This window comes from Staurois parvus, unplaced genomic scaffold (genome assembly GCF_062004578.1).
Source record: "Staurois parvus isolate SC_StPar_1 unplaced genomic scaffold, SC_StPar_1.0 ptg000373l, whole genome shotgun sequence".
Classification (NCBI taxonomy): domain Eukaryota; kingdom Metazoa; phylum Chordata; class Amphibia; order Anura; family Ranidae; genus Staurois; species Staurois parvus.
Genome location: NW_028318169.1, coordinates 51381 through 65919, shown reverse-complemented (window position 1 = coordinate 65919; position 14539 = coordinate 51381). Strand labels below are relative to the sequence as shown.

The window sequence follows — 14539 nt, the reverse complement described above, 5'->3', positions numbered from 1 at the left end:
CCCTCCATGTGTTCCTTAGACCACCCTTCCACCAACCCTCCATGTATTCCTTAGACCACCCTTCCACCAACCCTCCATGTATTCCTTAGACCACCCTTCCACCAACCCTCCATGTATTCCTTATACCTTATACTACCCTTCCACCAACCCTCCATGTGTTCCTTATAACTCCCTTCCACCAACCCTCCATGTATTCCGTATACCACCCTTCCACCAACCCTCCGTGTATTCCTTATACCACCCTTCCACCAACCCTCCATGTATTCCTTAGACCACCCTTCCACCAACCCTCCATGTATTCCTTATACCACCCTTCCACCAACCTTCCATGTATTCCTTAGATCACCCTTCCACTAACCCTCCATGTATTCCTTATACCACCCTTCCACCAACCCTCCATGTATTCCTTATACCACCCTTCCACCAACCCCCCATGTATTCCTTATACCACCCTTCCTCCAACCCTCCATGTATTCCTTATACCACCCTTCCACCAACCCTCCATGTATTCCTTATACCACCCTTCCACCAACCCTCCATGTATTCCTTATACCACCCTTCCACTAACCCCCCATGTATTCCTTATACCACCCTTCCACCAACCCTCCATGTATTCCTTATACCACCCTTCCACCAACCCTCCATGTATTCCTTATACCACCCTTCCACCAACCCTCCATGTATTCCTTATACCACCCTTCCACCAACCCTCCATGTATTCCTTATACCACCCTTCCTCCAACCCTCCATGTATTCCTTATACCACCCTTCCACCAACCCTCCATGTATTCCTTATACCACCCTTCCACCAACCCTCCATGTATTCCTTATACCACCCTTCCACTAACCCCCCATGTATTCCTTATACCACCCTTCCACCAACCCTCCATGTATTCCTTATACCACCCTTCCACCAACCCTCCATGTATTCCTTATACCACCCTTCCTCCAACCCTCCATGTATTCCTTATACCACCCTTCCACCAACCCTCCATGTATTCCTTGGACCACCCTTCCACCAACCCTCCATGTATTCCTTAGACCACCCTTCCACCAACCCTCCATGTATTCCTTATACCACCCTTCCGCCAACCCTCCATGTATTCCTTGGACCAATCTTTGGCTACAAGTGACTTGGAGCAGAGATGTCAACCATCTTCATAGAGAATAATTGATTTTTTCCTTTCTGAGTAGAACTTCGCACTACAAAACGCTTAGGTGTGAATGAGGCCTCAAGGTTCGCTAGTCCTGTCTGCTCATTTATTTTTGTTTAGGGTTGAGGTTTTTATTTATTATTTAATTTGTTATGGTTAGGGATTAATTTATATAATTTACATATTACTTAGTATATATTATTTTATTATTTTATGATTATTTATTTTATTTAATATTTATTTATTATTATTTTTAAATTATATTTATTATAATTTTTTACTTATTGCATTTGAGCAGAAAAACGCTAAAAAACGTGCAAATTGAGCGTTTCAAAGCATCTCTATGGAGAAGAAAATGAAAACGTTTCAAAAACACATCAACCTGCCCGAATCAAGCTACAAAAGTGGCTCCAAACTTTTTTTGGACTTCAGGCCTTTGGCTACAAGTGACTTGGAGCCGAGATGCCAACCATCTCCATATAGAATAACTGATTTTTTTCCTCCCTGAGCGTTTTGGAACTTCGCGCTACAAAATGCTCAGGTGTGAATGGAGCCTTGAGGTTTGGCTTTTCCTATCTGGTGAACTCGAATCCATGTGAACATTGGAGAAAAAAAAAATCACTTTTAAGCTCCAGAACCGTTGGCTATTCTTGAAGCCGTGTCCTTCTCTGTGCAACACCCCCACTGCCAACGTGATTGGAATTTCCCACCGGCGCAAGTTGTGAGGAAATATCACAAGTTATTAGATACAATGTAGCTCAGAATACGTTCCGTACCTTTCCAATGAATCGGCGTGGAATCTCTGGAAGCTCCCACGTTGGCTGGCGGTGGGGCTGTTTTAGCCTTTGCCCCCCTGAGCCTGCCGTTGGGTCCTTTAATGGGACCAGCAGGTCTGGTAAAGCATCCCAGCCTGCTTGTTAGCGGCTGATTTACGAGAGGCGCTCTGCAACTGCCAGGACCGAAGCGGGCCAAGAGCTCCTAATTAGACGCCGATTTTAGAATGGAATTTCTTAATCAGAAATACTAATTACATTTTAATATGGATGTTAAATATCTTCACAGCTATCGAGTCCTCGGCCAATTACATGCCTAGGCTGCATTGTACAGGATCCATGGAAATGAGTTTAATTAATGTAAACGCTAATTAATTGCGGTAGGGCGTAATCAAGGGGCCATTAGGCCATTGCTTCCCTCCCCTGGTATTAAATAACTGCGATTAGTTGTCCTTGGGGTATAGGGATTAATTGGCGCTGGAAATGTAGCGGAGCTTGGGGAACGCACTGCATCGTGGTTTTTTTTTTTTTGCATGACAGGTTCTCTTTATTGTAATGTGGGCACTAAGGTAAATGTGGGACCTAAAGGAGATCTTTATTGCACTTCCAGTGTCACTTCAGAAGATGAAATTAAGATTTGGCCCGTATTCAAATTTACAACACCAGATGTCCTGCAGTGCTCGTATGCTAACAAGAAGCGTGCTGATAGGAAGAGAGAGCAGAGAGATGTGCTCATTATGCTACTTCTCTTTTCACCGTCCAATCACAGGTTGGAGAAGTCGGTGTTGGTGGAGTTCTGAACTCCATAAGTAGAATTTGGTAAGATCTCAGGTTTTAGGAGGCAGCTCTTTATGACAAGGGGTGTCCCCACGGCTCCCCAGGAACAGTCAGTGGGAAAGACACTGGGACACTGTTGGAGATTGGGGGCACTATGCAGGACTGAAGGATGGGAGGAACTGAGGGAGGGTGGGGGGTAAATGTGGAGCCTGTAAGGAGCCTGGGGCACTGTGGGCCACTATGGGAAGTTGGGTGACACCGTGGAAGCTTGGGAGGCACTGTAGGATGCTGTTGAAAGTTGACAGTATTTTGGAGGTCTGGAGGCTCTGCAGCAGGCTGGGGGGGGGGGCACTTTGGAGCTCTTTGGCACTGTGGGAGGCCATTGGAGGTTAGGGGTGCTATGGAGGGCTGGAGGCTTTGCAGTAAGCTGGAGGGGGGGCACTGTAGGAGGTTGGGGGCTCTCAGGGATGCTGGGGGCACTGTAGGGCTCTATGGGAGGTTGGGTGGGCACTATAGAAGCTGAGAGGCACTGTGGGACACTGTTTGAGGTTGAGGGCTCTATGGAGGGCAGGAGGCTTTGCAACAGGCGGGGGCACTGTGGGCCACTATGAGAGGTTGGGTGGACACTACAGAAGCTGGGAGGCACTGTGGGACACTGTTTGAGGTTGATGGCTCTATGGAGGGCAGGGGGCTTTGCAGTAGATGGGGGGTGGGGGACGTTAAGGGATCTGCAGCTCGCTGGAGGTCAGGTAGAGAGAAGAGGTCATGGCCCTATCATAGGGGTGAGCAGCACTCTCAGACTCCCATCTTTCCCATGGAAGGTTGAAGGTTGGGGGCACTATGGAGGGCTGGAGGCTCTGCAGGAGGCTGAGAGGGGGGGGGGGGGCACTGTGGGAGGATAAGGGCTCTCAGGGATGCTGAGGGCACTGTGGGCCACTATGAGAGGTAGGGTGGGCACTATAGAAGCTGGGAGGCACTGTGGGCCACTATGAGAGGTTGGGTGGGCACTATAGAAGCTGGGAGGCACTGTGGACCACTGTTGAAGGTTGGGGGCACTATGGAGGTCTGGAGGCTTTGCAGGAGGCTGAGGGGGGAAGCACTGTGGGAGGATAAGGGCTCTCAGGGATGCTGGGGGCACTATGGGCAGAACGAGATGTTTAGTGGGCACTATAGAAGCTGGGAGGCACTCTGGACCACTGTTGAAGGTTGGGGGCACTATGGAGGTCTGGAGGCTCTGCAGGAGGCTGAGGGGGGGGGGGCACTGTGGGAGGATAAGGGCTCTCAGGGATGCTGGGGGCACTGTGGGCCACTATGAGAGGTTAGGTGGGCACTATAGAAGCTAGGAGGCACTGTGGACCACTGTTGAAGGTTGGGGGCACTATGGAGGTCTGGAGGCTCTGCAGGAGGCTGAGGGGGGAGCACTGTGGGAGGATAAGGGCTCTCAGGGATGCTGGGGGCACTGTGGGCCACTATGAGATGTTGGGTGGGCACTATAGAAGCTGGGAAGCACTGTGGGACACTGCTAGGGCTGGAGGGTCTGCAGCACTATGGTGGGCTGGAGGGTCTGCAGCAGGTGGGCACTTTGGAGGCTGTGGGCTCTCAAGGGACCTGGGAACATTGTGGGCAACTACAGTATGGGAGGTTGGATGGCAATATGGAAGTTGGGAGGCACTATGGGGCATTGTTTGAGGTTGGGGGCACTATGAAAGGCTGATGGCTCTGAAGCAGGCTGGGGAACTGTGGGAGGTTCGGGGATCTCAGGGATGCTGGGGGCACCGTGGGCCACTATGAGAGGTTGGGTGGGCACTATAGAAGCTGGGAGGCACTGTGGGATGTTGGAGGTTAAGGGCACTATGAATGGCTGAAGGCTCTGCAGCAGGTGGGGGGAAGGCATTGTGGAGGCTGTGGGCTCTCAAGGGACCTGGGAGCATTGTGGGCATCTATGAGAGGTTGGATGACACTATGGAAACTGGGAGGCACTATGGGGCACTGTTTGAAGTTGGGGGCACTATGAAGGGCTGAAGGCTCTGAAGCAGACTGGGGAACTGTGGAAGGTTTGGGGCTCTCAGGAATGCTGGGGGCACTGTAGACCCCTATGACAGGTGTGGGGGAACTATGCAAGCTGAGAGGAATTGTGGGAGATAGGGGGGCACTGTGGAGACTGAGGGCTCTTAGGGGGCCTGGGGGCACTGTAGACCACTATAGATGGTATGGGATCTGGAAGGCTCTGTGGGATGTTAAGGGATCTGTAGCTGGCTGGGAGAAGGGAGGTCATAGCCGGATGGTTCATAATCACTGATGTAGATGAACCATAACATTGTGTCCTGTCAGTCATGTGATGCTCTCATCCTTCCAACTTGAAAGTGTTATCCTAACTGCAGCACAGAGAAACCAGGTCTGTTGCCTTGCCGCTTGTGTGACAGAGCTGTGTAAATCTCAGGACTGGATGGACAGACATACAAACCCTTTGCCAGGTAAAACAGCCCATATACTGTATGCTTGCCTGGCCTTCAGCTTTAAGGTGACCATGCATCCCTTACACTGGAAAGGATTCCAACAGCTTCCTGTCCCCAAAGAACTTCCTGTCCCCAAAAGCAAGCTAAAAAATATAATTTGGCTGAGTTGGAAATTTTGCTCTGAAATATATTGTTCTTTATGGTGAAGGCTTTCCCCCAAAGTAGGAAAAACAAACCCACGTGTATCAGAACCAATAAACAAAGCTCTGTGCTGCGTGGACACATTACCTTGTAGCCTTGGTTGACTCCGTTCACAAACTGCGGACTGGGCGGACTCCAAGTGAAGCGGATGGTGGTCGAATTCACAGGTTCTGCCTTCACATTTCCAGGAGGCACTGTGGGGACTGAAAGCAGAGGAAATGAGGACTGAGGACATGCTTCTTCCTTCCTGCAGCAGATTGATGACATTATCTTAGCCTAGACAACATTACCGACTGCAGCCAAGGATGGTTTCCTAATGATAAATGGTCCATCTATTTGAAAAAATGATCATGTCTGACACAGATCAGCCCCTGAAGCATCCTCTCACCTTGTGACGATGGACTCTGTGCAGGCTCTAATGATGTGAAATGGCCACAATGATCATGGTAGCCAGCATGTGGTCTAGATCAGTGGTTCTCCACCTTATTGAGACCAGGGTGGGATGAATTCTTCCAGAACCTTCCATACCATTGAAAGTATGCATTGAAACTCTGGAAGTCTCTGCTGGGGATGGGTGTTGTGGAAGGGATTATATATTTACATCGTAACATAGCTACATAGGTAGTCTGGTTGAAAAAATTACACGTCCATCTAGTTCAACCATTGGGGGGTTGGGGGACCTCTGCAGCAGACTTGGTGGCCTTGTACAGGATGATGTCTCTGGAGGGGGCTTGAGGGTCTCTCCTGGAGGCTCGAGGTTTTGCAGACGCAATGTGGGAGATTGGACTGCACTGCAGGGACAGGATGGACACTGTTGGAGGCTGTGAGTACTATGGGGGGATGGAGGTTCTGCAGCAAGCTTGGAGGCACTTTGGAAGGGTGGAGCGCACTGTGGGAAATTAAGGGGGACTGTGGGGACAGAGGGTTCTCAGGAAGCTTGGGGGGGGGGCACTCAGGAATGGTAAGGGAGACTGCTGGTCACTGTGGGAGGTTGGGATGGCTCTATCGAGGAATCTGGGGACAAATGTGGGGGATGGAGTCTCTCCAGAAGTCTTGAGGTTTTTCAGGGGCACTGGAGATTGGAGTGCACTGCAGGGACTGGGGGGGACACTGTTGGATACTGTGAGTGCTATGGGGGTGGGCTGGAGGTTCTGCAACAAGTTAGAGGGAACTTCAGAGTTGTGGTGGGGAGCTCTGTGGGGGGTTGAGGGACACTGAGGGGGCTGAGGGCTCTCAGGAAACCTGGGGGCACAGTGGGAGGGTGAGGGGCACTGCAGGCCACTAGGGCAGGTTGTAGTGGTACTATGGAGGGAGCTAGGGGGCAACTGTGGTGGATGGGGGTCTTTGGAGGGGGTTGGCGTCTCTCCAGGAGGCTTGATGTTTTGCAAGGGCACAATGGGAGACAGGAGTGCACTATGGGGACTGGGTGGACACAGTTGGGGGCTGTGAGAACAATGGGGGCCTGTGGGTTCTGCAGCAAGCTAGGGTGCACTTCAGAGAGGTGCAGGAGCTCTGTGGGAGGTTGAGGGGCACAGTAGGGGCTGGGGGCTCTCCGGAAGCCTGAGGGCACTGTGGGAGGGTGAGGAGCACTGCTGGCCACTATGGGAGGTCTGGGTGGCACTATGGAGGGATCCTGTGGGGCATGGGGTCACTGGAGGGGGCTGGAAGACTCTCCAAGAGGCTGAAGGTTTTGCAAGGGCAATGTGGAAGACTAGAGGGCACTTTGGGAGCTGGAAGGGGCACTGTGGGACACTGATGGTGGCATTATGCAGCAAATTGGGGGGGTTGGGAGACACTGTGGAAACTTAGGGGGGCTGGAAACACTGCGAGAGGTTGAGGGGCACCACTGTGGGAGCTGTGAGGCACTGTGGGAGGTTAGGGGATCTCCAGCTACTAAGATGGAAGGCCCCAGTCTGGCATGGGCCATGGCCTGGTGGTTGAGGACCACTGGACTAGACTGCCAGGAAGTTAGAGCATGGCATGGCTACCATGTGCGGCTGGCGCATATAAAAGACAATATTTATTATAAAGTCCGACTGAAATAACGTTCATGCTGCGTAACATCCTTCGCTTACAACCGCCCACAAGCGAGACATTTTCAATGGTAAATTCCTAAATCGTTTCTTCCCCTTTAAATCATAAAACACAAAAACCACAAAATGAACGGATTTCTATTCCCAAAACATGAAAAGACGTTAAGAAATTCATAAGACCGACCCTCGCTGAGCGCGCTCCGGCTGACCTCTGTATCCTATATATAGAAATACATTCGGCCGTATCACGTGGACAAGCCTTTGCATCTCCTAGACTCTGTTTAATGACGCCGCCGCGTCCCCGGCCGGGGGTCGTGCCGTGAAGATCGCAGGTCTGCTCACCTCCCTGCAGGGTCCACTCGGTCACTTTGGCACTGAACACTCCCAGGCCGGCGCTATTGAACGCGCCCACCTCGATCTCGTAATTGGTCCAGATAATGAGGTCCTCCAGGAGCAGGCTGCGGAGATCCGGGTTGGACAGGTTTCTATATTGGTAGTCCACAGGCAGGCCAGCAAGGCAGTATCTGGATGGAGACATACAATATGGGACAAGCAGGACAGTTTCATTACTTAAAGGGGAAATCTTTTTCCAGGTCACTTCTTTTCCTGCTTAGAAAGTTACAAATATACCAATAGCCACAAGGGGAAGGGGGGGAGGGGTCACTCCACGAAGCTGACACACATTCATTCATACAGCAGCCTTGTCCTCTGACTCTTGTCCTTGGTATAGATGGGAGGGGGGACCCCCATGCTGCTTTTAAAAAAAATTGGTGTAGGGGTTCCTTTCAAAATGCATACCAGACCCAAAGGGCTTGGTATGGATGGAAGGGGGGACCCCCATGCTGCTTTTAAAAAATTTTTGGTGTGGGGGGGTTCCCCTCAAAATCCATACCAGACCTGAAGGGCTTGGTATGGATTGGAGGGCGGACCCCCACGCTGCTTTTTAAAAACTTTTGGCATGGGAGTTCCCCTCAAAATCCATACCAGACCCAAAGGGCTTGGTATAGATGGAAGGAGGGACCCCAATGTCGCTTTTTAAAAAAATTTGGCGTGGGGGTTCCCCTCAAAATCCATACTAGACCCGAAGGGCTTGGTATGGATGGAAGGGGGGACCCCCATGCCGTTTTTAAAAAATTGTTGGTGTGGGGGGGTTCCCCTCAAAATCCATACCAGACCTGAAGGGCTTGGTATGGATTGGAGGGCGGACCCACACGCTGCTTTTTAAAAACTTTTGGCATGGGAGTTCCCCTCAAAATCCATACTAGACCCGAAGGGCTTGGTATAGATGGGAGGGGGGGACCCCCATGCTGCTTTTAAAAAATTTTGGCATAGGGGTTCCCCTTAAAATCCATACCAGTCCCAAAGGGCTTGGTATAGATGGTAGGGGGGACCCCCGTGCTGCTTGTAAAAAAATTTTGGCATAGGGGTTCCCCTCAAAATCCATACCAGACCCAAAGGGCTTGGTATGGATTGGAGGGGGGACCCCCACGCCGCTTTTTAAAAAAATTTGGTGAGGGGGTTCCCCTCAAAATCCATACCAAGCCCTTCAGGTCTGGTATGGATTTTGAGGGGAACCCCCTCACCAAATTTTTAACATGAACAATTTCCTGAGCAGTATCTTCCGGCATCTGAGTACGTGGTGAGATCCCACTCAGCGACTACAATCCGGCGGGAGTTCTATGATGAAGTCACGCGGTATTTTAGTAGTGAGACATTCATTCGTGGGGTTCCCAGCTGTCAAAAGAATTGGCGGCATTGCCCGACAATTAAAACATTTTTTTTTTTTAAATGGCATGGGGTTCCCCCTCCCATCTATTCCAAGCTCTTCGGGTCTGGTATGGATATTGAGGGGACCCACACGCCGCTTTTTAAAAAAATTTGGTGAGGGGGTTCCCCTCAATATCCATACCAGACCCGAAGAGCTTGGAATAGATGGGAGGGGGAACCCCATGCCATTTAAAAAAAAAAAATGTTTTAATTGTCGGGCAATACTGCCAATTCTTTTGACAGCTGGGAACCCCACGAATGAACGTCTCACTACTAAAATACCGCGTGACTTCATCATAGAACTCCCACCGCATTGTAGTCGCTGAGTGGGATCTCACCACATACTCAGATGCCGGAAGATACCGCTCAGGAAATTGTTCATGTTTGAAGCTCTGTAGGTTCGAATGTTCAACTGCGAACCGAACGGGGGGGGGGGGGTATTCGGCCCATCACCACCCTGTTCTATATATATATATATATATATATATATATATATATATACAGACAAAATAAACAGCTACAATGTCACGTAAGCATGAACTAGGTTACAGCGCCCCTTTAAGGCATGGGAAACTTTTTGTGCCGCTTGCACCCGTTCTCACACATACTTCTCTCCCTCCGAGTCAATTTATATACCGCCAGATTCGTTATCCCGGCCTCTCGCTAAGCTCGCCTTGCGTTCAATATAGTCTGTTTTTTTTTCCCTTTGCAATCCTCCTTTATCTCACTAATCCCGCTCCTCTCCCCCTCAGGCCAGTATTTGCATGGCTCTGCTTCTACAATCCGGCCCTCCAATGTAATGACATTTAGCAGGACACTACTGGAAATGAGGCTTACGGTGAAAAACACGCTAAACCGCTTAAGATCTCCGGCCTAAAACGAAAAAAACAACAACTTTTCTCTTGTTTCCAATCGCCAAACACGAGGTGTGAAAATTTAATTCCCGGAATGGACCTTCCAAAAAAAAAAAAAAGGTTTGTTCACCTCTACACTAGCGGCTGTTGTCACCTTCAGAGTAAACATCGGAAACATTCCTGGAACTTGTTTTCCGGAACGCTGCGCATGATCTTCGTTGAATGTCCGGAATGTCATCAAATCTTAAGGCATTTTTTATAATTTGGTAAAACAGCCAAAAGTCGCTATGTCAGCCTTTCACAAGCCAAAGAAGACTACAAGTGGCCGTTCCAATGCACATTACACAAGCATGTGCCACTGTTGTCACCATTAAGGAACCTGCCCTGAGAAGTACAGGTAGATCCTTCTCAGGGAAGGGGTTAAGGGTGACAATGCTCTCTCCCTGTCTTCCAACTGTGCTCCTGCGTTGTCACCCTTTTCACAAGCCAAAGAAGACTACAAGTGGCCGTTCCAATGCACATTACACAAGCATGTGCCACTGTTGTCACCATTAAGGTACCTGCCCTGAGAAGTACAGGTAGATCCTTCTCAGGGAAGGGGTTAAGGGTGACAACGCTCTCTCCCTGTCTTCCAACTGTGCTCCTGCATTGTCACCCTTTTCACAAGCCAAAGAAGACTACAAGTGGCCGTTCCAATGCACATTACACAAGCATGTGCCACTGTTGTCACCATTAAGGTACCTGCCCTGAGAAGTACAGGTAGATCCTTCTCAGGGAAGGGGTTAAGGGTGACAACGCTCTCTCCCTGTCTTCCAACTGTGCTCCTGCATTGTCACCCTTTTCACAAGCCAAAGAAGACTACAAGTGGCCGTTCCAATGCACATTACACAAGCATGTGCCACTGTTGTCACCATTAAGGAACCTGCCCTGAGAAGTACAGGTAGATCCTTCTCAAGGAAGGGGTTAAGGGTGACAACGCTCTCTCCCTGTCTTCCAACTCTGCTTACAGCTACTGGACAGGAAGTAAGCTGTGCTCATAAAGAACTGCTATTTGCACTAAACCCTTTATAATAAATCTCTTCAGCCCTTATAATTTCCTGGAATACATTTACATATTTATGTGTAGCAATGAAAAGCTATTTTTATATTACCCCCTACTTGTAACTGCTACCATTTCCTCTTCTCCCGCAAGCCATTCCTATTACTTGGCCCTTCCTTCAACAACTTCCCAAAACCACTCATGTAAAACCTCTGCACCCCCTTGATATAATTCTGTTCCTCACTAATCCTCTCTCCACCCCTCTCCGCATAATCCTCTTTACCCAGGGGTCTCTGGCAACCCATGTCATCTCCTACTAGACCTGTGTGTGTGAAGCAGCCTAATCTTATGCCTCCTCACAGCCTTCAACATGGTGCTAATGTAACAGGACCCGAACGTGTGACATCATGCATATTAATCGGGATAGGTTTAGAATTCCAAGGATCTGTAATGCTAGGGGAAATTATTTTATTCAGGCTGAGAGGGTGCAATGAGCAGTTACCATAGCGCTAGGCAGTCAGTTGGCTCTGGAGAACCACATCTTCTATAGTAAACCTAGTATGCTCAATATCTATCTATGAAGGCCTTTGCTAAAGTGCTCTAGAAGATGTGGAAGCAATAAAAGCGGCAACTGTCTGTATTTAAAGATCTTTTTGCAAGCTACCAGGATCTGATACGATATATGGGCAAAGGCTTGTGGAACACTGACCACCATACCTACACTTTATGGTCAAATGATTGTGGACAACTGACCACCATACCTACGCTTTATAGTCAAATGATTGTGGACAACTGACCACCATACCTACGCTTTATAGTCAAATGATTGTGGACAACTGACCACCATACCTACACTTTATTGTCAAATGATTGTGGAACACTGACCACCATACCTACACTTTATGGTCAAATGATTGTGGACAACTGACCACCATACCTACGCTTTATAGTCAAATGATTGTGGACAACTGACCACCATACCTACACTTTATTGTCAAATGATTGTGGACAACTGACCTACATACCTACACTTTATTGTCAAATGATTGTGGACAACTGACCACCATACCTACACTTTATTGTCAAATGATTGTGGACAACTGACCACCATACCTACACTTTATGGTCAAATGATTGTGGACAACTGACCACCATGCCTACGCTTTATTGTCAAATGATTGTGGACAACTGACCACCATACCTACGCTTTATAGTCAAATGATTGTGGACAACTGACCACCATACCTATACTTTATAGTCAAATGATTGTGGACAACTGACCACCATACCTACACTTTATGGTCAAATGATTGTGGACAACTGACCACCATACCTACACTTTATAGTCAAATGATTGTGGACAACTGACCACCATACCTACGCTTTATTGTCAAATGATTGTGGACAACTGACCACCATACCTACACTTTATTGTCAAATGATTGTGGACAACTGACCACCATACCTATACTTTATAGTCAAATGATTGTGGACAACTGACCACCATACCTACACTTTATGGTCAAATGATTGTGGACAACTGACCACCATACCTACACTTTATAGTCAAATGATTGTGGACAACTGACCACCATACCTACGCTTTATAGTCAAATGATTGTGGACAACTGACCACCATACCTACACTTTATGGTCAAATGATTGTGGACAACTGACCACCATACCTACACTTTATGGTCAAATGATTGTGGACAACTGACCACCATACCTACACTTTATAGTCAAATGATTGTGGACAACTGACCACCATACCTACACTTTATGGTCAAATCATTGTGGACACCTGACCACCACAAAAGGCTTGCAAATATCTGCCCACCGCATGTACACTTTATGGTCAAAGGCTTGTAGACACCTGACTATCACATTTACACTTTATGGCCAAACGCTTGTGAACACCTCTGTCCCCCACACCTATACTTTACGGCAAGAGAATGTGATCTCCCTCCAAATTCTTGAGTCCAAGTTTCGAATAAAGGGTGAAAATATGTGGACACCTCTCAAAATTATTGAGTTCCGGTTATCCCAGTGAAGGGGAGGGTTAATGCTCTAACAAAGACTTTGTAGACAAATTGTGCTCTTCCAACTTTGCGGTAACAGTTTGGGGAAGACCCTGTTCTGTTCCAGCATGACTGTCCCCTGTGTACAAAGCCAGACACGGTTTGACCAGTTTGGTGTGGAGGAACTTGAGTGACCTGCACAAAGCCCTGACCTCAACCCTACTGAACACCTTTGGGATGAGTTGGAATGAGCCAGGTCTTCTAAACCAATATCTCCTTAAAGATTTGGTTTGACCAGTTTGGTGTGTAAGAACTTATCCTTGATCTCAACCCCACTGAGCACCTTTGGGATGAAATAGAACACTGATTGCTCTTCTGGCTTAATGGGCACAAATTTTTACAGTCAAACTCAAAAGTCTTGTAGAAAGCCTTACCAGAACAACCATAAATTACTGGCGTAGGAGGGGTGGGGGCAAGTCCCACCTAACTGCCCATGGTTGTGCAATGTTATATCCAACAAATTCATACTGATGTTCTACAAACTTTTGGCATTATAGGGTATTTGTAGAAAATCCACTTAGGACTGGACCAAGGGTAACAAGACTGCGAAAGGGTGCTGGATGACATTAGATTAGTGCCTCTTCCAAAAGGGAATTGATTAATTTGAAAACAACTGTCTATAAACATATCATGACCTCTGCAGATTCTCCCCTTGACTGACCCATGTCAGGTGAAACAAATGATTTTCCTGAATGAAAAGAATGATTTCATTGAGATCAAACAGGCAACAAGAAAACCATGCAACTGAAGCAAAAATCATGCCTGTTCAGCTGGCAAACCCACAAGTCCATTCATAGGTTAGACCACTCCGAGTGATGGCATCTGGCTTCCACTACGACTGGTTAAAGGGCCTGCTAAGGATGAAATATTCAATGGATTGTGTGCGGTTACAATTTTCTCACCACAGCTTGGTAATTTGGCACTGACGCAAAGGATAACTGGGTCTGATGTGAAACATCAGCTTCTACTCTCCTGAAGTCTTGAAAAAGAAATATCTCCAAATTAATTAGAACATCTGTTTTATATACAAAAAAAGTTCTGTACTAATCTCATTAAAGGATCAAATACCCAAAAAAGAAAAATAATGTGAAGAAAAGGGTGCAAACAAGGCTGTTATCATCTTACAGACCCAAAAAGATAAGAGGAACTGTACTGCCTGTAGTCATATGTTAGACGTTCCCCCAACCATAACCTTTTCAATAAAAACACAGCCAGTCACTAACCTGATGACGTATCCCTTTAGGATGCCATTCTGATGATTCTCTGGGGGTGCCTGCCAATGGACAAAGATGGACTGGTTGGTGCGTCCTGTGGCGATGACAGCTTGTGGTGGGGCACTAGGAGGTTCCTCTGGAAGGGTCAGCCTGTGGGTCAACAAACAAACACATCAAATGACAACCACAG

At 48.1% G+C, this 14539-nt stretch overlaps 1 protein-coding gene across 2 annotated transcripts in view; it reads right to left on the bottom strand.

The window, feature by feature from the left end:
• The window catches only part of SDK2 (sidekick cell adhesion molecule 2), a 186203-nt gene that overhangs the window by 136356 nt on the left and 35308 nt on the right, over positions 1 to 14539 (bottom strand). For both annotated transcript variants that reach the window (XM_089685363.1, XM_089685365.1), the window contains exons 5-7: positions 14359 to 14499; positions 7737 to 7918; positions 5449 to 5564 (exon numbers count right to left, since the gene is read on the bottom strand). In XM_089685363.1, coding sequence (XP_089541489.1) covers positions 5449 to 5564; positions 7737 to 7918; positions 14359 to 14499 — 439 coding nt within the window. The remainder of the gene's footprint in view (positions 1 to 5448; positions 5565 to 7736; positions 7919 to 14358; positions 14500 to 14539) is intronic.